Genomic DNA, 24,046 nt, shown 5'->3' on the forward strand with positions numbered 1-24,046 from the left:
CCTGGGCTTGGCCAGTCCTGGGGAGAAAGGACAACCCCGGGGTGGCCAACACCACAGATGAGCAGGGTCCTCATGTTGTGCCGCATGGCACGGCTCTAGGGACCGCCCTTCACAGAGACCAACAGCAGAGATGCACCTGCAGGGCTGCTCGTGGCCGCCCTGGACAAGGGGTGAAACGCATTCAGCTCTGTGCCCTCAGGACCTGAGTCACGGTGGGCGCCAGGCCAATATCTGTGGCCACAGGAACGACTGCAAAGGGAAGGGAGGGAGGTCCTGGTTCTGATGACCGAAGAGTCCTAACGTTGTGTGATTTCAAACCAAGCTTCCCCCCATATATCCAATTACGCTGAATATCATAAAAGTAGAGTCTGGGCTTGCAGAGAGGATTTTAGAAGCTCTTGGGCTATACTTTTTATCTCCAGCTGTTCTATTTCCTTTATCCGCTCTCCTGTCACGGATCAGAGGGGACCCTCTTTAAGTCTGGATTTATGCATCCACGCTGGGGGTGGAGATTAGTCCCTGGCACGCTCACGTGCGCTCACACGCATTCTCTCAGCCAGGACTGAACAGAGCCCTCCTGGCGCAGGAGCAAAAGGCGCTGGTGCAGGAGGTAAAGCAGGATGAGGTGCTGCACACCTGCCAGGGACACACTCCTCCGTCCACTCCCGGCCTGAAATGCACAGCGGATTTCGTGGCCCTGGATATGCTCGGACTGGGCAAGGCAGTGCTGAGTCAGCAGGTGCTCCCACCCTGGGGCCCCTCACGAGGACCGGCACCCTGTGGCCATCCCTCAAAGTCTCTGCAGTGGTGCAGGTGGCTGAGAAATAGTCAGGTAAAGGGGGCCTCTATACCGCTCCATCTTGGGGACCTGGGGGACAGGGATGAGAAGGGGATGTGGAAAGGGCTCCCAGGGGTTGCTCATGGGGACCAAGCTGGGGGTAGGACCTGGGGCTGAACTGGCCGCACAGAGTCTGCCTGGGTGCATGATGGTGGCCACAGGGGGCGTGGCTTCCCACGCAGGACCCACCCGCAGGCACAGCCTGGGAGGCTGGTCTGAGCACCGTCCCGATAAAGAGTTTTAGAGTCAAGTCCACTGTCATGAATACTCAATAAGGAGCTGAAGCGCAACTCTGAGATGCGTTTAGTACAATGCCTCAGCACAAGGAGAGAACTCTTTTGTGTCATAACCTGAAATCAGATATTCAACCTTATCTGGTTTACAGCAGGCGCATGGCTGCCTGGAAAGTCATCGCTACTACAGTTAATCGGCATCTACACGTCCTCCCAGGACTTCGTGGTGTGGGAGGGTCCCCCTGCCACATCTTTGGTCTCAGGGTCTTCCAGCGTAGAACACTCCCCCTCCCTCTTTCTTGTCTATGTCAATATCTTGTACACTCTTCAAAGTCCAGCTTATGATTTGCCCACCCTGGTTTACACTCATCTGTCCCTTTTTAAAACACTTCCAGAATGGTTCTTAGAGGGCTTCCCTGGTGGCGCAGTTGTTGAGAATCTGCCTGCCAATGCAGGGGACACGGGTTCGAGCCCTGGTCTGGGAAGATCCCACGTGCCGCGGAGCAACTAGGCCCGTGTGCCACAACTACTGAGCCTGCGCGTCTGGAGCCTGTGCTCTGCAACGAGAGGCCGCGACAGTGAGAGGCCCGCGCACCGCGATGAAGAGTGGCCCCCGCTTGCCACAACTAGAGAAAACCCTCGCACAGAAACGAAGACCCAACACAGCCAAAAATAAAAAAAATGAATACATTAAAAGAAGGCTCAACATTTTAAAAAAAAAAAAAGGTTCTTAGAGTTTACACTCATTTCTATTCATTTAATGACTTAAGAGTTTCTTGTGTCTTTTCCTCAAGGACCTACAAAGTCGTTGCAGGCAAAGATCACGCATCTTGACTTTCTCGCATCCCTTAGCAGACTCTTGGGGGCCGGGTACAGGATAGGTGTGTAATAAACATCATCTGATGGATGTACGGGACCGACATGGTCTCTAACTCTAAGTAAATAACATGGAGTTTGCACATTGACACTGGAGCAGACAGTCCTTTGCCCACAGCATATGCTCTTTTTAAAGTAAAAAAATAAAAAATTTATAAAGCCACTCTTTGGAAAAATGCCATTGGAAGATGGGAATTAAACTTGTATATAAAAGAGAGCTTGGGGCCAAGAAAACACTGAGATTTCCATCTAATCCACTGAGAAGCCCCCACTTGGCTAAGATCAGTAAGGGTCTTAGATAAGTCACATTTTCTATGTGTCTCTGTTTCGACATCTAATACAGTGAAAGCCTGTAAACCACATTACCAGATTTTTCATGACCATGATATCTGCCCCTTTTAATGTGCTCCCTTTCCTTTCACTTACAATGGGCCCCACGTTTTGAAAGTTTTCATTTTTTCTACTAAACAGTAACTGTAAGCACATTAGACGTTTCCCCTCATCTTGATTAGTCGTAGCTCAATAGAAACAATCAGATGTTCTCAAGGGCATCAAGTGACGAGAGTGACCACTACACGAAGTTGCTAGAATTCCTCCCAAAAGGAAAAGCATGTTTTAATTAGCTTTTACAGTTATGCCTCCAGGTCTTGAATGATATTTACTTTGGCTTTCTGAAATTCTGAAATGAGCCCGCTCACCATTCTTCTGGTTAGCCTGTCCAGTATTCAGGACCCTGGACTGGGAAGTTTTGAAGGGGATGGTCTCTGAACTGCCTTTCCACTGTGGATTTCCATGGTTTTATGGTTTTAGTTAATGGACAGCGTCATTAAATTCATTTGACCATTGACTTATTATTGGAGACATGTTTCCAATAACTTGAAAACATGACATCTGCACTTAAAGAACAACAAATGCTGGTATTGGTCAGTGCTAATCTGCACATAAAGTTTGTTCTCTGTGTCAACCTCAGCCAGATTAACTGGAATTGGAATCTGAACCGTAACATCTGATTGACAAAGGGAGGTGGAAAGAGGGATGCAAATTTCTTCATATACACTCTGCACACAACTCAAACCTTGGAGAGATTTACCTGAGGTTTTCGGAACTGAATTCCGACTCCAGAAATCGTAGAAACTGGTCCCGCCCCACCTGGTCCTTCAATATCTCGTCGAAAGAGAAGCCCCATCTCTTTACTCGGTGCTGGCTGGGCTCTTTGCTTTGGGAGGGGGAACAAAGGTTTAAAAGGTGATCAATACCAGGCAAAAAGCTGTGTCATATTCTCTTCAGCAACTCAAATTTATTTTGCTGCCACGGGCCAAAGGGAAATGTCTCATATTTAAGTGACAGATTCCATAAAGCCTGCACAAATCCCAAATGCAGACTTCTGTGCACCAGCACTGGCCAACAGTGAAAAGTCTCTTTAAAGAAGGTATTGGAAGGGGGCCACATTTAACTGACGGTCACCAGGATGCCCGCCAAGTGGCTGCTCTACAGGAACTACAACAACCCCACTGACTCGGCTTCCCTGGGCCACTCCTGTCAGTTACAAGTCCAACTCTTAAGGCCATCATTTTTTTCACTTAAAAAAAAATAAAGAGGATGCCTTGTGAATCTGACCTTTCATCAAAGATGTAGCCCCACCCCCCGCCCCTTCCTCAACCCACAGGGGAAAAACAGAGTCCAGTTTAGATCCAAGTGATATACAGTCGGTCAGAAATGCATCCACTCATCCAGGATAAACCTTATTCAGTTGTTTAGAAGCAGAATGCTGAATTCACTCACTGATTTAACCACCACCCGCACAGTGTTTATGATGGCCTAGGCGTTGTTCCCAGCACTTCACATCTGTTAATTCACTGAGTCCTTGAAACTACTCTGAAAAATGTACTAGTATTGTCCCCATTTTGCAGATAGGGAAACTGAGGCCTAGTGACAATTTGCCCAAAGACACACTAGGAAGGGATGGAGTGGAGACTCTAGGTCAGACAGTGTGGCTCCAGAGTGCAGCTCTTAGCTCTGCTGTGCTGCCTCACATCCATGGGACCCTCTCCAAACCAAAGCATGGGGGAGAGGGGGATGGGGAATTGGTCTTATTCATTTTGTGTTGGAAGATGAGAATATTTCCTTCAGCTTCTGTCCTTTCCATTTACAGTTCACTTGCTGTATTTATTCCTCTGACTCCTTCTAGCAGCAATAGGGTGCTAGTTCACAAGCTACACACTGCCATCTCCCTCTCACACGGTGGTCTGTGGACCAGCAGTGGAATCTCAGGCCCCACCTCAGACACGTGGAATTGGAATCCACAGCTTAACAAGATCCCTGGGTGGTTTAAGTGCACATTAAACTCTGAGAAGCACTGGCCTAGCAATATTTATTTCCCCTCTTTTTTTGATATTCATTGATAAATTGATGTTAATTTATGTCCAAAAAGAAGAGGAGGTTTACAAGAATACAATTACTAAAACAAAACAATAACAAAACCCCAAACTCTTAAATATAATAATAAAAACAAGTGATGACAAGTCATGGTAGGGGATGATTATTATACCAGAAAATCTAGGCTAGGGAAACTGCTGCAAGTGAACAAAAAATTTTTGAGAGCTTCCTTGGAGCCAAGACAAAAAGAGATTTGAATGGATTACATAACTCTCAACATTTGAAAGAGCTAGCTTATGTTCGCCAGTAAAGACAACTTTTGCTCTGGTATTGAATTATAAGAGGAATTATCTCACAAGTCTTTAACATAAGAGGCACTGAAACACAATAAATGATGTTTCTGATACTTTTCTTACAACAAAAAGTGCAGGAAACTTTTACATACAGCTACTTTCAACAAAAGCCAGAAGCATAATTTTAAATTCTAGGATGTGGTGAAGTTATTTTTATGGAGAGCCAAATAATGAAGTACATAGTTTCATTGTCATCCGGCTTGATACAAGAAAATTATAGAAACTGGAGGAGAAAATAGCATAATATTCCATTCATTTTCAATGGTCGCACTCAGGCTTTTTGCAGGAGCTCAACAGTAGCCGTCTCTCCGCTCCCCACAACCAAATTTGGGTTATTCTCCCAATGCAGCTCTGTTGCCAAGGACAGAAGGTGGAGATAGAAAGTGTGTAGGTGTGGAATGAAAGCTAGCCATATTGGTTCGCAAAGGCTCCTGCCCACAGGGCTCAGAATCACTGCACAGTAGCGTCAACAAATGATGCAAGGAAGGTACATTTCATCTGCAAACACTAGTGCTGTGAGCGCTGCTCTGTAGTGTAGGGTACAGTGATCACATCCAAGTATTCCCCCTCTTTTTAAAAATGGACACAAACTTTTTATTATCTCTAACAGACATTAAGTGAATAAAATGATGTTTCTTTGTGTTATGGAGTTGACATATTCTCAATATTTATCTCAGGAAACTACACTTAGCAAAAAGGGGAAGAGAGCACCTGTGTGGAAAGGTTTGGAAAACAAATAGCTCTAGACCAGTGCTACCTGATAGAACTTTCTGCGATGATGGAAGGATTCCATATCTGTGCTCCAATATGGTAGCCACCAGCCACATGTGGCTATTGAGTCCTTGAAATGTGGCTAGTGTGACTGAGGAACTGAATTTTAAATTTTACTTAATTTTAAATAATTACAGCTTAAATTTAAGGGGCTACATGTGGCCAGTGGCTACTGTATTGGAAATCATAGTTCTGGAATGAAGTGATTCAAACCCATCTCTCCTATTTCTGCACCGCTAGGTGTAATCATTATCTGCAGGATCTTCTAATTCTGGGGCTTGTCCTCGGGGCTTGGGGAGGCTCTTGCGAATCTCTAGGGATAGCTCAATAGGGTGACAGTGGAAGACTAAGCCTACCAGGTCAAACAATGGGGAATTCCATGAAAGATCTCTTCCAAAGTGCCAGGCTGGGCCTTCTGCAACGAGCCAAGAAGACAGATCCTGAATTCTCTCAAACTCAAGCCACAGAACCAATCAAGTTCAATAGCTTTCCAGGGCACAAAAAAATGCTGTTAATAGAGAAATCCCCCCTGGGGTTGAGGCTAGCAGCAAATATAGGACCCAGAGAGTTGCAGGAAAGCATCTCTTTCTGCCAGTGTCATGCTGTGACCTGGAATGGGCTCAGCTATCTGCTCTTTGCCACCAACGTTGCAGGGCTCTGCAGGGATGGTGCTGGTGGCAGCTGCACCCCAATCAAAGGCTGTGCCCAGAAAGCCAGGTGTGGAAAGTTGCTTGGTCACTGCAGTGACTGCCTTATGGACACACACCTACCACTAGCGTCACCACTTTCTGGTACCCAAGCAGCGAGACCGCATTCATCCTGCCAGGTTCCTTGGTGGTGGCAGGAGTGGGATAAGGGCCATTTTGAGGGTAAGCCAGAAAGCTTGGGGTGTCACAGTAGAGGCAGAATCAGAGGCCTAGGACAGAGGTCGGGACATCCAGAAAGCTGCAAGCTCAGCCTTCAGCAGAAACAAGGAGGTCTGGAGAAATAGGATACCCTGGTGTGGTAGTTTCCTAGGGTGGCCACAACGAAGTACCAACAAACTGGGTGGCTTAAAATAGAAATTTATTCTCTCACAGTTCTGGAGGCTAGAAATCTGAAATCAAGGTGTTAACTGGGCCGCTCTCTCTCTGACGGCTCTAGGGGAGAATATGTTCCATGCCTTCCTCTTAGCTTCTGATGTTGCCAGCAATCCTTGGCATTCCTTGGCTTGCTCATACATTACTCCAATCTCTGCCTCCGTTATCACATGGTGTTCTCCCTCTGTATCTGGTTTTTCATTAGACATTTACTCTGTGTGTGCCTGTGTCTCTGTTTTCTCTTTTTATAAAGACACCAGTCATATGGATTAAGAGCTTACTCTACCCGAGGATGACCTTGTCATCTTAACTAATTGCATCTTTAATGGTTCTGTTTCAAATAAAGTCACATTCTGGGATTCTGAATTTTTAGGTGACATTATTCAAACTAGAACATCTGGGTTCTTTCAATTATCCATTATTCACAATCCTATTTCTGTATCTGGACACTTCACATCTGCTCCTTTTCTTCTAGAACATCTGGTCATTGGGATCTATTCTATTAAAAGCTTCTTGGATACAACTTTTCTATATTTGTCTTTCTTGTATCGGTTATTTCCAAGCAACATCCCTTTTAAGGTTTAAGATCAGATTTGAACACATTGCTACCACGGAATGGTCTCTGCGGTTATAAAATAATTCTGAAAAGTAAAATATCTCTGAACATCCATCCCCAGGTGACCAGGTCAATAATTTTCCCTTGGCCCAACTCAAACAAATAATCCATGGAACTCACAGCTCCTTTATTTCCATCCATAGTGTAGGAAGGCTTCCTTATGACATATTTCTAATTATGGTTTTATACCATCATTTAGCTTCTTAAGGGTTTATGTCATTGTCTCTCCAGGCTATCTTGTGAGCTCTCTGAGGGAAGAGATCACATATCATGTGTCTTTGTATTCATCATAGTGCTTTTCACACAGCAAGTATTTAACGCTAAGAGGAAATCAATAGGATGTGTATAGTGATGTGGATGGTGTGACCTTATACTGACAGTATTTTCTAATCGCTAGCTGGATGCTTTTTTCTAACTCTAATTTCTCTTCTGTGTCCATTGATCCTCACCAAATTCTGCCTCCCAGTGAGCGGCCCAAACCAACATATAGCAAAGACAGGTGGCTCTCCAAGGGAGTCTGTCATTCCAGTTGATCTCCCAACTAAAGAGCATGGAGGAAATCTCCCAAACTGAGAACAAGAAAGCCAGATTCACAAGAAGCAGCTATCTATAAAAACACTCAGCTATCTTCAAAAGATATTTGAGTTATCAGAAAAATTATGATACAAGGGATTGTTCCTTGACCCCATCTCAGGACCAGGGCGGTTGAAGGAACAATCGCAATTTTATTTAATGCCCCAAGAAAACCTGAGGGTCCTAAATACTTCAATGGGGAGCGGTCCTATTATTTGTTGCTGTGTAACAAACCATCTTCAAACTCAGTGGCTTAAAACAACAATTTATTCTTCTCTCTCAGTATCCCATGGGTTGACTGGGCTCAGCTGGGTGGTTCTCACTTGGGGTCTCTCAAGAGGTTGTAGTTGGATAGCAGCTGGGGTGGTGTCATCTGAAGGCTGGACTGGGTTGGACATCCACAATGGCTCATCACACGGCAGATGATGCTGGGTGTTGGCCAGGAGCTCAGCTGAGGCTATCAACCTCACGGTCTCCCTAATGGTTTGGGTTTCTCACGGCTTGGCCAACAGGTTCTAAGAAGGAGTGTCTTAAATGACCAAGGGCTGCTTTATGACCATTTTCTCAGAATGTTACTTCTGTCATACTCTGTTGGTTAAATAAGGCACCAAGGCCAGCCCAGATAAAAAGAGCAGGAGGTGTCCCATCCTGATGTAAGCAGCAGCCCAGGCATACCAAGAGAGAAGGCACCGACGGGGCCATATTCGGAGACTGACTGCCACAGTGAAGGAACTTGACTAATATCCTGGATGAACAGTTCTATTAAACTTGCTGGGCACGGGCAGCTCAGGGACGGTCTCTGCCTCTCAGCAGGTCAGGCTAGTTGGGAGTGGATGCCATTGGCCAAGCAGGATGAGCCGGCTTCCTTGTAGCTCTTTGCTCATGCACCTTTGCCCAGCATAGAGAGAAAGCCAAACGTATATCATGTGGTGAGAGCAAATCATGAACCACAATCCTGCAGGCAATGCCAGGTTCTTGTTAGATCCACTATCTGGCTGATGGCATATTCAGGAATACTTCCCAGAGACACTCTCCTGGTGGTGTTTAGACTACAGAGCTCTCTCCAACTGAGATCTGGCAATCTGGGGCTTTTTTTCCCTCAATGACGAGCCCTGGCAATCACTACTTTCTTTATCAAACCTTGATTTCTCAGAATTTCCATGAGATAGACTTGAGGCGCATCCTTTAAAAGGGCAGCCTTGTATTGCCCTCTGAACATGCCCTTTCTCATTCTTGGATTTCTAGATCTAAACGTTTGTCTGAGAAGGAGACAGGATTAAAGCACAATTTTCTATTATTTATGGTACAAGGTGCATATTCCTGCCAATTATTCTGTTAAACCCTGTCACCATCTTCCACTGGGTTGTCTGAAACCTCCACAAGGCAGAGACAGCATGTTCATCTCTGTGGAATCCAGACGTTCTCTGCGATGCCCTCCGCCCTGGACATCGTAAAGAGTCTGTACCCATTTGCTCATGCCCAGTAGAAATCACAGCCCACCTCAGATGAACACGAAGTCCCAAGGGACTCCTGCTCTCTCCCATGCTGCCTTGACTCTTCCACACACCTTCACCCATCTTCACCAAAAACCTCCTTCACACAGTGTTTGGGAGGGTAGAGCCTTTACTGAAATTGGAGGGTCTTGAGAAGGGGGTACACATTGCCCCATCCAGCCGAAGGCAATTTAAAAAAAATCACTGAGTCTATGCCCCAAGCGACATTAATGTCCTTTGCCAAATGAGGAGGAATCCTGAGGCCGGGAGGTAAGATACCACGTTTATTCACCTCGCTGCATGAGTATCTTGAGAGACCTTCTTGCTCAGAAGGCAGCACATAGTAGTTTCACAATACTATTTGTTGAATTAAACTGAAACTGAGAAAAAATAACCTTTGATTATTTTACTGGTCATGTTCAGCCTTTCTTTCACGGACAAAGGCTGTTTCATCTTTAGACTGAACCAGGATGTTGGCACTGATCCCCGACTCCGTGTCACCAAAGGCAGGTACCCAACCACTGCCAGCATCTGACTGGGTGGGAATGTCCTACTGGGAGAAGAAATTGGGCCTCACAGCTTCTCTTCATTTTCACTTGTATCTAAATAACTTGACTCTGCTTGAAGGTAGACAGAACACTGCAGGTGTTAGGTCAGGTGTTATGATTAGAGTAGAAGCCTGAGCAGTAAGAATAGAGCCAGAGCCTAGTTGTGGGGGCAGCTCATCCCTTGGGGACCAAGCTGACAGGTTGGGATAAACCAACAGGCCAGATGACTGCCATTTTCCCAAGCTATCACATGTTTTATTGCTGACTTTCAAGAAAGAAGGAGGAAATCCTGGTGTCATCATGGTGAATTCAATTCATGCACTTACCTCTCCTCCTTTCCCAAATACCAACGAAATGTCCAACAGAATGGTCACTTCTCCACCTATCCTCCATCCAACCTATACCTTTTGAGTACCTACTATGTGCCAGACAGGGGTCAAGGCACTAAAATAATTTTAAGTCTTATCTAGAAAGAGAACCAGGGGGAGGATGGGATATAGAGTGACTGGATGGATGGGGTGACCACTACAGATTGAGTGGTCATAGAAGACCTTTCTTCTTTCTTTTACATATACATGCATCTATTCTTCTTCAAATTCTTTTTCCATTTAGGAGAAGACCTTTCTGAGGAAGGGACACCAATGCTGAGTGAGACTTGAATGAGAAGGGAAGTCAGCTGTGTGAGGGTCTGCGGAAGTGGTCCAGGAAGAGGGAACAGGCAAGAGCCTGGAGTTCCATGAAATACTAAAAAACAAGACAAAACATAGTGTGTAGAGGCAAAGAAATTTCCTACCAGCAGATGACAAACGCTGAGGAATTTCGTGAAGGTATGAAGCAGTTGGACTCACGGAACTGGTGACAAAGCTGATTAAGGGCCGCCTATGCTTCTAGTGGGGCCATCTGGGAATAAAGTAACTTAGTGTCCCCAGCATAAGTCTGAGAAAACCCCAAGCCCTGGGCAGCAGGACTGGAAGTAGAGGCAGTTGGTGGGCACTGAACAGGGGACACAGGGAATAAACTCAGAAATATGGGACACAGGCTCCCTGGGGCAGAGAGGGTCTCCTAAGTAAAGGGGAGTGTTTTCTGGCCAGCTTCTCATGTGGGCAGTAAAGCCAGAGGGTGGTGCCTCTGTAACCTAGGGGTGGTGCCTCTGTAACCTAGGGGTGGTACCTCTGTAACCTAGGGGTGGTACAGCAAATATGGATGGGAAAAACATCTCAGCAAGGCAGGGAGACTTCGAAAGATGCTGAGGTTTTCCCCTACTTCTCATAGGTTTCTGCAGCTCTATCTGGGTGTCCCTAAGATCCCTCAGCAGAAGGGAGAAAGGGTGGCCTTCTTGGGAAGCACCATGGAGAGGAAACTGAAGAACTTCAGAAAACCAATCAGGGCCTGAAACACAGCAGCACGCTTGGCTGCAGGGACGTTGGGCTAAGGAAAGTTGGGGCTCAACCACCCACGGACCCCCGCAGCCACCCATCCCACTTCAAGAGAGGACCCAGTCTTTCAGTCTGTTCTTGGACCGTATGTCCAGAACCCAGAGGAGAACCCCGCCGATTTACCTGTGCCCTCCTCCCAGTAATACACTCAGGTGAGGCCGTACAGCCACGTGACCAGAGGAGAGCCTGCCCCAGGTCAGGGGAACTCAGGAGCCACACCAGGATTTCTCAAACTGTGCTGTGCCTCAGAATCACTCAGAAGGCTTGCTAAAAATATAGGCACCCAGAACCACCCTGGGGCATCTGTATTTGAATGAGCACCTGCAGGTGATTCTGATGTACCCCGTGGTTTGAGAACCAGCCTCCCAAACAATTACTGAGGGAACCTCATCAGCTACTGGTATAGTCCATCTGGACCAGGTCTGTACATTAGCATAAAAGTAAGAAAAAAACGCCCCACTGCCAGAAATTCTGACTTAATTGACCTGGGGACGGGACTGGACATTGGTATTTTTTAAAATAAGCTCTCCAGGTGGTTCTAATGTATGGCAAAAGTTGAAAGTCAAGACCTTCATTTATGAAAACCAGCAGTACCCCAAATTTCTGGGTCTCTGAAAGGATTGATCTGCTCTGAACAGTGATTGGAGTAATGAGACAATGAACAGAAACAATGATTCTCTGATCAATGATACCCTGTGAAATAGACTAAGTGGTAGAAATAGAGGGAAGATATGAAAAAACATCTGTATCCCATCCTCAGGGCGATTCAAGAGGATAAACATCACTAGAACAGAGCAGGCTACTAAGAACAAGTAGTCCAAGAAATATTACAGATTCTTGGAAATAAAAAGCACGGTTGTCAACCACTCTTCTCAACATTTTGTAGGAAAAGAAAAACTCATTAAAGTATAAAATCACAGAATGGACACCATTGAAACTGGTGACTCTGAAGAGTAATTCAAGGAATTCTATCCTTGAATATAGAATAAAAAGATGAAGAGATGGAAAAACAGTAGAGAAAAGAGATAGGGCTGCTACACCCCACATGACCAGAATTCCTACAAAAGGATTTCCTGAAAAGAGAGGGTAGAATGGAGAAAAGTGTAGCAATAATTGAAAGAAAGAAAGGAAGGAAGGAAGAAGGAAGAAGGAAGGAAGCAAGGAAGGAAGCAAGGAAGGAAGCAAGGAAGGGAGGAAGAAGGGAAGGAAGGAAGGAAGGGGACCCAAGTTAAAGAAAGATTTAAGTTTTTGGATCCGATCAAAGGGACTACCGAGGGCATGTCAGAAATATTAGAAAGAAGATACCCATCTACATACTATATTCTTTTAATGTTGATTGAGAAATATGTCTCAAAGTGTTAGTTTCAAATATATCAGGTTGGGACTTCCCTGGTGGCGTAGTGGTTAAGAATCCGCCTGCCAATGCAGGCGACATGGGTTTGATTCCTGGTCCGGGAAGATCCCACATGCTGCGGAGCAACTAAGCCCATGCGCCACAACTACTGAGCCTGTGCTCTAGAGTCCGTGTGCCACAACTACTGAAGCCTGTGTACCTAGAGCCCGTGCTCTGTCACATGAGAAGCCACCGCAACGAGAAGTCCATGCACCGCAGCGAAGAGTAGCCCCCGCTTGCCACAACTAGAGAAAACCCACACGCAGCAACGAACACCCAACGCAGACAAAAATAATAATTTTAAAAAAGAAGTATATATATATATATCAGGTTAACAAAGCTCTGGGGAAGAATGGGATTTGGAGGAAGTAAAGAAAAACTTCTAGTTTTCATTTTTTATACTTCATTATTTGCTTGAAGCAATGACATTTTAAAATAAACCCCTTAAAAGTATGACTAGACTAGAAACTAGAGTAACAAAAACTAATACAAAACTTGATTAATAAAGCAAAAGTCAAGGAAGAGAAACAGAAACAAGAAGAAAAATTAGATTCAGAAAACATAAACTATCAGGAAAAAGATTAACTATATGATCCGAGTAAATGTGACTGCTTTCTATCCCAAAGTCTAAGGCAGAACATACCACTAGAAAAATGGGCAAAAAACACAAAAACAGGCAAGCCACAAAAGAAAAATGAGTATCTAGTAATCACGAGAAAAGATTCTCAAGTATGTTAACAAAGAAATAAAAGTAAAATATTTTTATTTTCATCTGTCAGATTTGCAGAGATAAAAAAACTTGATAATGCTTGGGTTGGTAAGGATGTGGGGAAATGGGCACTTTTAAGCTGAGGGCATGAAAAAAGTTGTTATTGTTTTGCTCCAGGGGAATCTAGCCATATGAACTAAAATTAAAATATGCATACCATTCTTAGCAATTCCAACACTGGACATTTATCTTGAAGAAATAATTGGACTTCTGCATAAGGATGTTCCTTGTATCACTGTTTATGTTAACAACAACAACAAAAGGTTATAACCTAAATATTTTTTTTCCCAAACAGTGACAAACTTTATCGTGGGGGGGTTCCCACATGGGATCCCACCCTCTTAAATAAAAAGGTGCATAGAAAAGAAGGGATTTAGAAACCTTTGTATGATACCTACATCCTGGGCCCCAGGGCGAGAAGGGGGCAATTGCTGGGTGGGCTGCGGGGGTGGAGGCAGGGCCCTTGCCACCTGCATGCCCACATCTGCCCTGAGCATGAGGGTGAGGGAGAGATGCTCTGGGAGGGACAAGGGCGCTCCCAAGTTTGGGGCAAGATGGCTGCGGGCGAAGTGTTATGACCTGGGCATTAGTTAAATAAATTACACTACAATTATGTAACTGGACATGATGTAACTATTAAAAAGCATAGGCGGATCTATACGTGTTTACCTGGAAAGATTGCCATGATATATTGTTAATTAAAAAATTACGGGACAATGTATATGTAAAGGACCTATTTATCCAAGAGAATATGATATTGTATATACAAATAGATCTAAAGGGATAGACAGTAAGTCAAAGGTTTTCACTCTTCCTTAGTTCATGGTGCTCTTAATGTCTCACTAGGTTTTTCATGGAGCCCCTGGGCCAAAACAACAACAAAAACCTTAACAGTTTTTTTTTCCTTAAAAAGTCAAAGAGCGTAATATGTATCTATGTCCTAACAACTTAATAGCTATTTGAAATACATATAAATTGAAAGAAAAAATAATATGTTTACTTCATTCCTAATGACCGCGTGTGTGCTGTGGAGTACTGCACATCTTCTCAAACTTTGGAATCAGACTGGACCTGCCCCCTCATTTCCTAGTCCATGTTGATTTTTGTCCAGTACTTGCTTTTTATCACAACAACTGCCCTGAAAACCCAGATTTGCAAAGATATGACATCACTGGAAGGAATGTAATGTGATCTAATGTTGAGAATGGTGAACGACCATAAGCTAATCGTCTACACAGTATCTGACATGGGTTGAACATCACTATGTTTCCCTCAAAGATTTAGAATGTCCCGTGGGAACCCTGTGAGTTCCCTGCAGCAGCCTAGAGTGCCCTGGTGCAGTTTGGGAATCATGGAATTAGACCATTAACAAAGTCTCCTTCTGGAAAATGAGATTGGGCTGGAGGGAGAAAGAGTTTGCTTTGTTATGCCCATCTGGACAGTTTGAACTTTTTATAAGAAGCGTCTATGACTTCTATTACTTCTTATAAGGTTTTCCATTTTAAGAAAAGAAGCCAGAAAAAGAGCAAGAATGAAAGTGAATGAGAGAGAGATAAAGAAATGAAGAACAAATAAAGAGTTGTCTCACCGAGGGGCAGAGGGTACAAAGGCACACCACACTGGGTTTCCTTTTGTAATCGTGAATGTGGTCTAAGTCTCCCTGGGCTTCGGTTCCTCAGCTACTAAGTAAACACACTAGTTTCTCTCATCGATAAGGAGCTATGGGATGGAACCATTGCTGCCCGCTATTCCAGAAGAGCAGAGTGATGAAAACCACAGCTCTGGAGCCCTCTGCCTGGGTTCTAATCCTAACTCTGCCACCTACTTGCTGTGTGACCTTGAGCAAGTTCACTAACTCCTCTGTGCTTCAGTTCCCCATCTGTTCAATTGTGAGAATAATAATGTTTACCTCTTGTGGGGATTCAGTGGAAGACACTTACTGTGTGGCCAGCACAGAGTAAGGGCTAGCTATTATTGTTGCTGCTGCTAATGGATAAAAGCTAAACTGACCCACAGATTCTTGCCCTCCAGCAATCAGAACTAGGAAATGTGAAGGACTGTCCCAGTTATCATAATATCTACAGGGTCATAGAGAGGTCAGAGGGAAGCCACAAAGGATCCATGTACAAAGCTATTAGGAGGCAGAAACCATGGGTAAGGAATCCAGTTGGGTGGTTACTTGAGGGGTTTCTGTTCTATTGATAAAGAGTCAAATTAAGATAGGGTGTAACATAATTTCACGATCTCATGCATTGCCCCCCGCACTCCCAAACATTAAAACATTTTTTTTTTTTACCTCATCTCTATGTCCCATAAAGCAATATCGTCACTGATCCAGGGATTGGATGGCTCAGCTGGCGTGACCAAAGGGTCATATTCCACATACTGTTCTGCGTAAGCAATTAAGCTGCAGGAGGGAAGCAGAGCCAAGAATGCCACCGATTTCCTATAAAAGCATGTATTCTGCTTTACACAAACATTGTATCAGTCTTCATATAATTCCAAGTTAAAGGGGAAAAAGTTTACCTTCACTGCCACTTCCAACAAATCCAACTGTTTTCATTTGTCCCTGCTCCCTTCTCATGATGAACATACTGTTTTCGCATTATTGCAGTCACAGTATACACGTGCATTTTATATCTTTTTCCCACTTAACTCTTTCGCTGAACCTTGGTGCATCCTCCCATGGTTATGCTAGCTTTACTGATACACTGGTCCAAGCCTGCCTAATGTCTCATCCTCCCACATGGACTACAGATCTCAAGGCACCTGGGGCACACAAAGGATGCTACAGTTTTTCTAGGCTGCCAGTGCATCATTCTCAACTGGAGGACTTCTTTATTGTAAAGACTTTAAAATCCTGGCAGACCAAAAGGAGTTAACATATTATAAACATTTTTCCAAAAAGCAACTTAGTTTTTCTAGTTAAACAGCCACAGAATTTAAATAGCCACATAATCTTTTTAAACAAAGTTTCAATTTTATCAAAATGCATGTCGATAGTTAAAACAATAAAATAGTACTAAATGATTTCTTTTACAAAAAAGCAATAGCAATGTTTTCTCCTATCCCTTCTCACAGAGGCACTTACTTTCAGTCCTTATTTCTTTTAGCATTTACCTGTATATTTCTAAATTACATGTTTTTATAGCTGCTCTTGATTATCAATTTTAGACAAGGATTAACTTTCTACTCACCAGTCCTCCTGACTCACTCCACATTTCCTCCCATGATCCTCCAAATATAACACTTTTTGTTAAATCAACAGTCAGTGTCCACATTATTAAACTGGGTAAAGACTGTCTGCTGCTGAGCTAAGTAGCATATTACCTTTTCCAAGTGTTCTAACAAATCTGTAAAACATCTAGCAATAATGTTTCACATCTTAAACACATCAGATAATCAAGCAGGGTTGTCTCCCTGTCTCCTGGAGGCCCTCTCCCCAAAGTCTGGAGTCCTCTTGCTCGAATCTGGACTGTTTGCTCTATAGGCTTGATGCAGAACCATCATCCTGGGCCTTCTTTCACGTCTATGTTAGAGCCCCAGTTTCCTGGATTCCACGTCTGTCTATTGCTTTTACCTCCTGGTTGTGCTGAAGCACATCCTTTAGTAGTTCCTAAGAAAGGATGCATAAGAGCTAAATATTTTGAGTCCTTGCAGGTCTAAAAATGTTTTCTTTTTATCTTTACACTTGACTGACAGTGCTGGACGTAGAACCCTAGCTTAAAAATCATTTTCTTTCACAATTTTGAAGGCATTGCTTTACATTTTTTGATATCCAGTGCTATGCTACTGTTGAGAAGTCTGAATCCATTTTAATTTTTGTTCTTTTGTTTAGTTTCTCTTCCCTCTGGAAGCTTAAAGTCTTCTCTTTATTGCTGTAATGCTCTCAAATTTCACCATGACCCTTGTCGGTAGTTTTTATTCACCGTGCCAGGCACAACGGACAATCCATAGGTAAAAAGACAAAATTCCCAGAAATCTTATGGTATTTCTTTGCTAATTTCATAACCTTCATTTCCTCTGTTTTCTCTTTTCATAATTCTTTTAAATTAAATATTGGAATTGATAATCCAATATTCCTAAATGTTCCCTCCTAAATTTTCATCCTCTTGTCTTTTTGTCTCATGGTTCTTCTGAACTTTGTCATTATTTTTTTCAATTTGGACTATCACTTTCTTACGTTTCCAGAGTTCACTCTTTTTTTTTTTTTTAAAGGGCTTCAAATGCTTGGCTTTTATTTATTTATTTATTTATTTATTTATGGCTGTGTTGGGTCTTTGTTTCTGTGCGAGGGCTTTCTCTAGTTGTGGCAAGCGGGGGTCACTCATCATCGCGGTGCGCGGGCCTCTCACTGTCGCAGCCTCTCTTGTTGCGGAGCACAGGCTCCAGACGCGCAGGCTCAGTAGTTGTGGCTCACAGGTCCAGCTGCTCCGCAGCACGTGGGATCTCCCCAGACCAGGGCTCGAACCTGTGTCCCCTGCATTAGCAGGCAGATTCTCAACCACTGCGCCACCAGGGAAGCCCCAGGGTTCACTCTTGTTTATCATAGTATCTAGTTCTTGTTTTATGGATGAAATACCTTCTCATATCTCTGAGGATGTTAAATCTATATTTTTATTGTCAGTTTCTTTTGTTTCTTGAAGAGTTTTTGGTTCCTCCAAGTCCCTTTTTCTGTTTGTTTGTTCTGATCACACTCCTTTGTGTCGGGGCGCCCTCCGAGAGTCTGGAACATCACTGGACATCCATTTGTGCTTAAAAGTGAGGGACTAAAACCTCCTTGGAGGCTTAGTGTGTGTGTGGACAGGATCTGCCAACTGATGGGCTTCGTTGTCGGGTCAGGGCAGCTTGCCTGTCATTTCACTAAAGCTCCACGTGAGAGATCTGGAGTCCTTCCTCGGGGGATATCTACTTTGCTCTAGAGCAGTGGTAGGCAAATATTTTTCTGCAAGACCCAGATAGTAAATATTTTAGGCTTGGCAGACCAGATGGTGTCTGTTGCAACTGTTCTGCTCTTCTGTTGTAGAACAAGAACAGCCATAGACAATCCATGAATAAATGCATGTGACTGTGTTTCAGTAAAACTTTATTTGCAAACATAGGGAGTGGATGTGGCCCATTGGTTGTAGTTTGCCAGTCTCTTACCCATGGGCATCTACATCTGGCTCCTGGAGGGCTGAGAGCAGGACAGGGGAGTAGTAGAGGGTCCCACAGCTCAGTACACAGCTCGCTCAGGAATTCTCTTGCTTTTAGCTGGCCCTTCATAATATGATGTGCCTGAGTTCTGAGCTGATGTGACTCAGTTTCTCCGGAGAATAAAGTGCCCATCTCCCATGGTGGTGGTAAGAGGGGAGAGAGGGTCTCCTCATGCGGCACGGAGCGAGGGATCCAAAAGCTCCGGAGACAGACTACCCATTCCCCTGGGGTTATCCCCATGCCTCCTTCTTGCCTTCCATTGTCCCTGGTGCCTTCAAGAGCCAAAGCCAGATTTTGTTGGGCAAATTGGTTTTGTTATAATTCTCCCACCCCTAACATGGAGGTCATAATGTTTTTCACTCTGTCCCCATTCACTTTCTTTTTTATTAAATTTTGAAATATTTCTTGCATTCAGAAAGGCATAAAAACTGTAAGAGTATCACCCTTGTACTCACCACCCAATAAAAAGAAACAACATTACAAACAGAGACAGAGTTCTGCAGTCATGCTCCCCAATTCTTTATACTTTTGACCTTGGAAAAATGTGTGGAAACTGTTAATCCATTCATTTGTTGACCTTGTGAGTTCATACCATTTTCATTCCTTTATTGACATGTTACTTTTGGGAAGGGAGAGAAGACTAACGTACATCCACAATATTACCTTGAATGAATTTGTTATAATTTATATAATAATTTGCTTTATATTGGACATAGACTTCTAATTTCTTTTTTTTAGTATATGTAGTGCTGGCTAGAGTAGAACACCATTGTTCAGAAAGGTTTTTCCATCTTTTGGGTTATTTATTTAGAATTAACATCCATAAGTGGAATTATTGGGCCCAAAGATATGAATATTTTTATGGTTATCGATCTACAATAAAACCCTTCCCTAAGCATCACCAGCTTGAGTGTCACCAGTTTCCTCTGCAATGGCAGATTCAGAGCCACAATTCCTGCTACTGAATGGCAAAGGGCAAGCATGGCCAAGTAGCTTACATTTGAGAATGTGAAGAAATTCACTGGCAGCTCCATCTCATTGCTACTCAAAATGTGGTCCACAAACCAGCAGCAGGGGCATCACCTGGGAGCTTGTAAGAAATGCAGAAGCTCAGGCCCCACCCAGACCTACTGAGTCAGAATCTGCATTGGTAGTAAAATTGGCCAGGTAATTCATATGCACATTAATGTCTGCAAAGCACCACATCCCGTTCTTCAATTTTCTGAGAGGCTCAGGACACAGGATATTTTATTCATCAAATGAAGATGAAGGAGCCTGTGATACTTTTGGTTTTAAATTCGGTCGCAGGCTTCCTAACACCTCACAACGTTCTCACTGTCCCAGGCGTGGACCGTCCCCCTGCGGGGTGGGAGGAGCATTGGTCTAAGTTGAAAAACCTTGCTTCTAGCTGTGGGCTGAGCCACTGAACTGAACTTTGTCAAGTTCACCATATGTTACATAATGGCCTTGATGAGTACTCAGGACCATTTGACAAAAAATAATAGGAAAGCATTTCAAGAGTCTTCCAAGTACCCAAGAACTGGGAGATAGATGACTGCAACCACCACAGGCAGCGCAGGCCCACCGTCCTGTAAACCTCCTGCTGGATGTGCATCTAGTGTGAGCGAGGCTTCATCCGTATGAGCCATACAGCATCTCAGGTGAGAATGAAAGGGAAGGGAGCTCTAAGTGAGCACCGTGGCAGGAGGGATCAGGCAATAATTTGGTGCTGTGACAGCTCAAAGGGGAGTTACCCCTTTGCCACTTGGGCTAATTTCATTCTTCCTGAAAGAAATGGGTTTGCGCATTAAGGAATATATCAGTTTCTTAGTGTTACTAGGAAACAAATTACCACAAAATTGGTGGTTTAAAAGAACAGAAGTGTATTCTCTCACTTCTGGAGGCTAGAATTTTGAAATTGAGGCCATGTTTCCCTCTGAAGTCTCTAGGGGAGTATCTTCCTTGCCTCTTCCAGCTTCTGGTGGCTTTAGGGGATTGACCACTGGCTTGTGGCTGGATCACTCCAATCTCTGCCTCTGTCTCCACACGGCCTTCTGTGAAGACATGTCTGTGTCTTCTCCCCTTCTCTCTCTTATAAGCACACTTGTCATTAGATTTAGGATCTACCTGGATAATCCAGAATGATCTCATCTCAAGATCTTCTGCAAAGACTCTTTTCCTAAATAAGGTCACATTCATTCCCGGGTTCCGTGGGTTAGGGTTGCACATATCTTTTCTCTATTCAACCCACTGCAAGGAATGTGAAAGCACCTGGATGTGAGGATGGGGAAGGCACAGTTGACACCTGACTCCTCTGTTCAGATGGACACAGTAACAAACCAGCAGCAGGTAACCTAAATCCTGTTCAAGGGATGACAGGCTACACTGAGATGCTCCAGAGTGTCTGAGGCATGATGGGGTGTTGGGGGCTTTCCTGATTATGAAGCATTCGGGCACCCACAGTGTTCTCAACATCTGAGATGGAGTGTGTAGTCCATGGGGCTCTGCTCAGCTGTGACCCCTTTGTCCTCCCGGATGTCTGCCTCTGGCTGTCCCAGTGACCTCAGCCTCGGGTGACACTGTGTCTCTAATAAAGGACTTCTACTTGAGCAACCCAAGGCAAAGGCTGGGCCTTCATCTAACTAGTTAGTTACAAGTTATGAGGAAAAAACATTTCTTAACCAGAAGTGGATTTCCCAGAAGTAAAACGTAGGGATGGGAAAAAATTTTCCTCCCCATCTTCCCCCGCCCTGCCTCAGATTTCTGTGAGACAGGCTGGAGGTTTTCCCAGTAGACACCCCTGCACCCCCCAGCTTATGTTTAATTAGACCTTGCACGTGGCCACGCCTCCTACCTGGGAAGCCAGGTCCAACCAGCCAGGTCAGGTCCCGGACCCAGGAATGAGCGCCTGGGGCAAGGGGACAGCGGGGAGGCTCAGGAGGGGCTGGGTGAGTACAGTTGACCCCTGAACGACATGGGTTTGCACCATACTGGTCCACCTGTAGGCGGATTTTTTCAATAGTAGATACCACAGTACTACACGATTGGTTGAATTCACAGATGCAGAAATGGATGGCAAGAACAATGGATATGGAGGGCCAATTATACTTTATATAATTTTCAAGTGCATGATGGTCATATCCCTAACTCCCGAGTTACTCAGGAGTCAGCTGTACTCAGGCACTCGAGGAGACTGCACGCGGCTGCCTTCTGCTGCAGGAAAGGCAAGGAAGGCAGCGGTCCACTGCCCAGCCCACGGCAGCAGAGGCTGAAATGGCCAGAGAGCAGCTGTGAGCATCACAAGCCAGGTCTCTTTTAGAGAAATTTGGGGCTATTCAGAGGAGCGGTTGGAGGAGAGGTGGTGAGATTTAATGGAGATGTTAGTTCAAGAGAAGTGGTCGAGAGCCCGAGGTGGGATTTTGTAACCACACAGGGGCACAAGACATGACTATGTAATAGGCATTAAGCGTGAATGAAGATGTTCCTATGACCTAGCCCTACGTCCTGCCTTCTCAGAGCAGGGTCCAGGCAGGTATCCAGGATATAAGTGGAGGACCACATGAAGAAAGAGCTAAGAACTTCCTGCAGAAACGCCCGACAGTCTGCACCAAGGCAGCAGCTTGTCAGTAGGATCACCAATCAGTCAGCCAGTGCCAGTGGTAGCCAGCATTGGTCAGCAGGGAAATTTACTGTAGGAAGAGGAAAAGCTATTTTGTTAAGGTACAGTTACATAAATAAAATTGGTTAGAGGCTTGGTAAAGGAAACAGTAAAATTATATGGGCATATGTATTTTCAATGTTCTGTCTTATTGGTAGAATTAGGATGTATTGAATCATCAGAATTACTTATATACCTCTCATGGGTATAACAGGAATTTTTGATCAGCAAGGGACTCGGAAATGCACACACTTTAGAAAGGAGGATGTGCAGTTCGATCTTCTTGAGATTCTAAGACAAAGGGAGAGATTGGGTACTGTATTAGTTTCTAATGGCTGCTGTAACAAATTGGCACATACTTAGTGGCTTACAATGACACAAACGTATTACCTTCCAGTTCGAAGGGTCAGAAGCCTGAAGTGGGTTTTGCTGGGCTGAAATCAAGGTGTCAGCAGGACTGTGTTCCTTCTGGAGGCTTTAGGGGAGAATCCATTTCTTTGCCTTTTCTACCTTTTAGAAGCAGGCTGCATTCCTTGGCTCATGGCCCCCTCCCATCTCTAAACCCTGCAAACCCCGTTCAATGTTTGGGTTTTGACCCCGGTCCCTGACACAGAGCTCCTGAAACCCTTGTAATCTCCTGAGTGATAGGAGTCTTTTGTTCTAATGAGGTGACTCTGGGTGGGCTTATGGATGGCTCCTGGATGGGGCTGGTCACCAGAAAGACCAAGCCATGATTAGAAGCTTGGAGCTTTTAGGCCCACGTCCCATTCTCTCGAGAAGGGAGAAAGTCTGGACATGGAATTAATAATTGATCATGCCTACATGAGGAAGCCTCCAAAAAGTCCCAATAGTATGGGATCCAGGGAGCTTCCAGTGGGTGAACATATCCACATGGGGAGGGTGACGCACCCCAACTCCACAGGGACAGAGGCTCCTGTGCTTGGGACCCTCCCAGACCTCACCCTGTGTATCTCTTTGTCTGGCTGTTCGTCTGTATCCTTTATCATATCCTTTAATAAACTGGTAAGTGTAAGTAAGTGTTTCCCTGAGTTCTGTGAGACACTCTAAAGATTAATCAAACCCAAGGGATGGGTTGTGGGAACCTCTGATTTGTAGCCAAGTTGGACAGAAGTTGTGGGTAACCCGGGAACCTACTATGACTGGCATCTGAACTAAGTTGGGAGCTGTCTTACGGGATTGAGATCTTAACTTGTGGGATCTTATACTATTTCCAGGTAGAGTGTCAGAATTGAGTTAAATTGTAGGACACCCAGCTGGTGTCAGAGAATTGCCTGGCGTGAGGATAAAAATCCCCACACATCTGGTGTCAGAAGTACTGTGACACACTGCTATATATAAGATAGATAACTAATAAGGACCTACTGTATAGCACAGGGAACTCTACTCAATACTTCGTAATGGCCTATATGGGAAAAGAATCTGAAAAAGAGTGGATATATACACATGCTTAACTGATTTACTTTGCTGTACACCTGAAACTAACACAACATTGTAAATCAACTAGACTCCAGTAAAAATTTTTCAAAAAGCACTGTGAGTGTGGCAGTTTCAGAGTAAAGGAAAAACACAGGAAAAGGAAGACTGGATTTTTCCCTACACAGCATCCCAAGAGCGAAGTATGTATATGGGATCTGGTTTACAAGGCAGGTGAGGGGAAGATGGAAAGATACAGTTAGGCTCCAGGGAAAATGGGCAGTGAGGGACGGCTTGCAGCTGTGGGAAATGATTAGTCAAGGGAAACAAAGGCATGGAATACAAAGCCTTATGGGATAGTGACCATCATTCTTACTTTAGAAATACAACACACATGGGCTACT

At 44.4% G+C, this 24,046-nt stretch overlaps 1 protein-coding gene across 1 annotated transcript in view; it reads right to left on the bottom strand.

Moving 5' to 3' along the window:
• The window catches only part of RGS6 (regulator of G protein signaling 6), a gene marked incomplete at its 3' end in the record, with an annotated part of 570,256 nt that overhangs the window by 50,768 nt on the left and 495,442 nt on the right, over window positions 1-24,046 (bottom strand). The window contains exons 13-14 of the mRNA XM_082844867.1: window positions 15,651-15,761; window positions 3,038-3,163 (exon numbers count right to left, since the gene is read on the bottom strand). Of these exons, the coding sequence (XP_082700993.1) occupies window positions 3,038-3,163; window positions 15,651-15,761 (237 nt within the window). The remainder of the gene's footprint in view (window positions 1-3,037; window positions 3,164-15,650; window positions 15,762-24,046) is intronic.

Source organism: Leucopleurus acutus (assembly GCF_964270905.1).
Source record: "Leucopleurus acutus genome assembly, chromosome: 1".
In the NCBI taxonomy this organism is placed as follows: domain Eukaryota; kingdom Metazoa; phylum Chordata; class Mammalia; order Artiodactyla; family Delphinidae; genus Leucopleurus; species Leucopleurus acutus.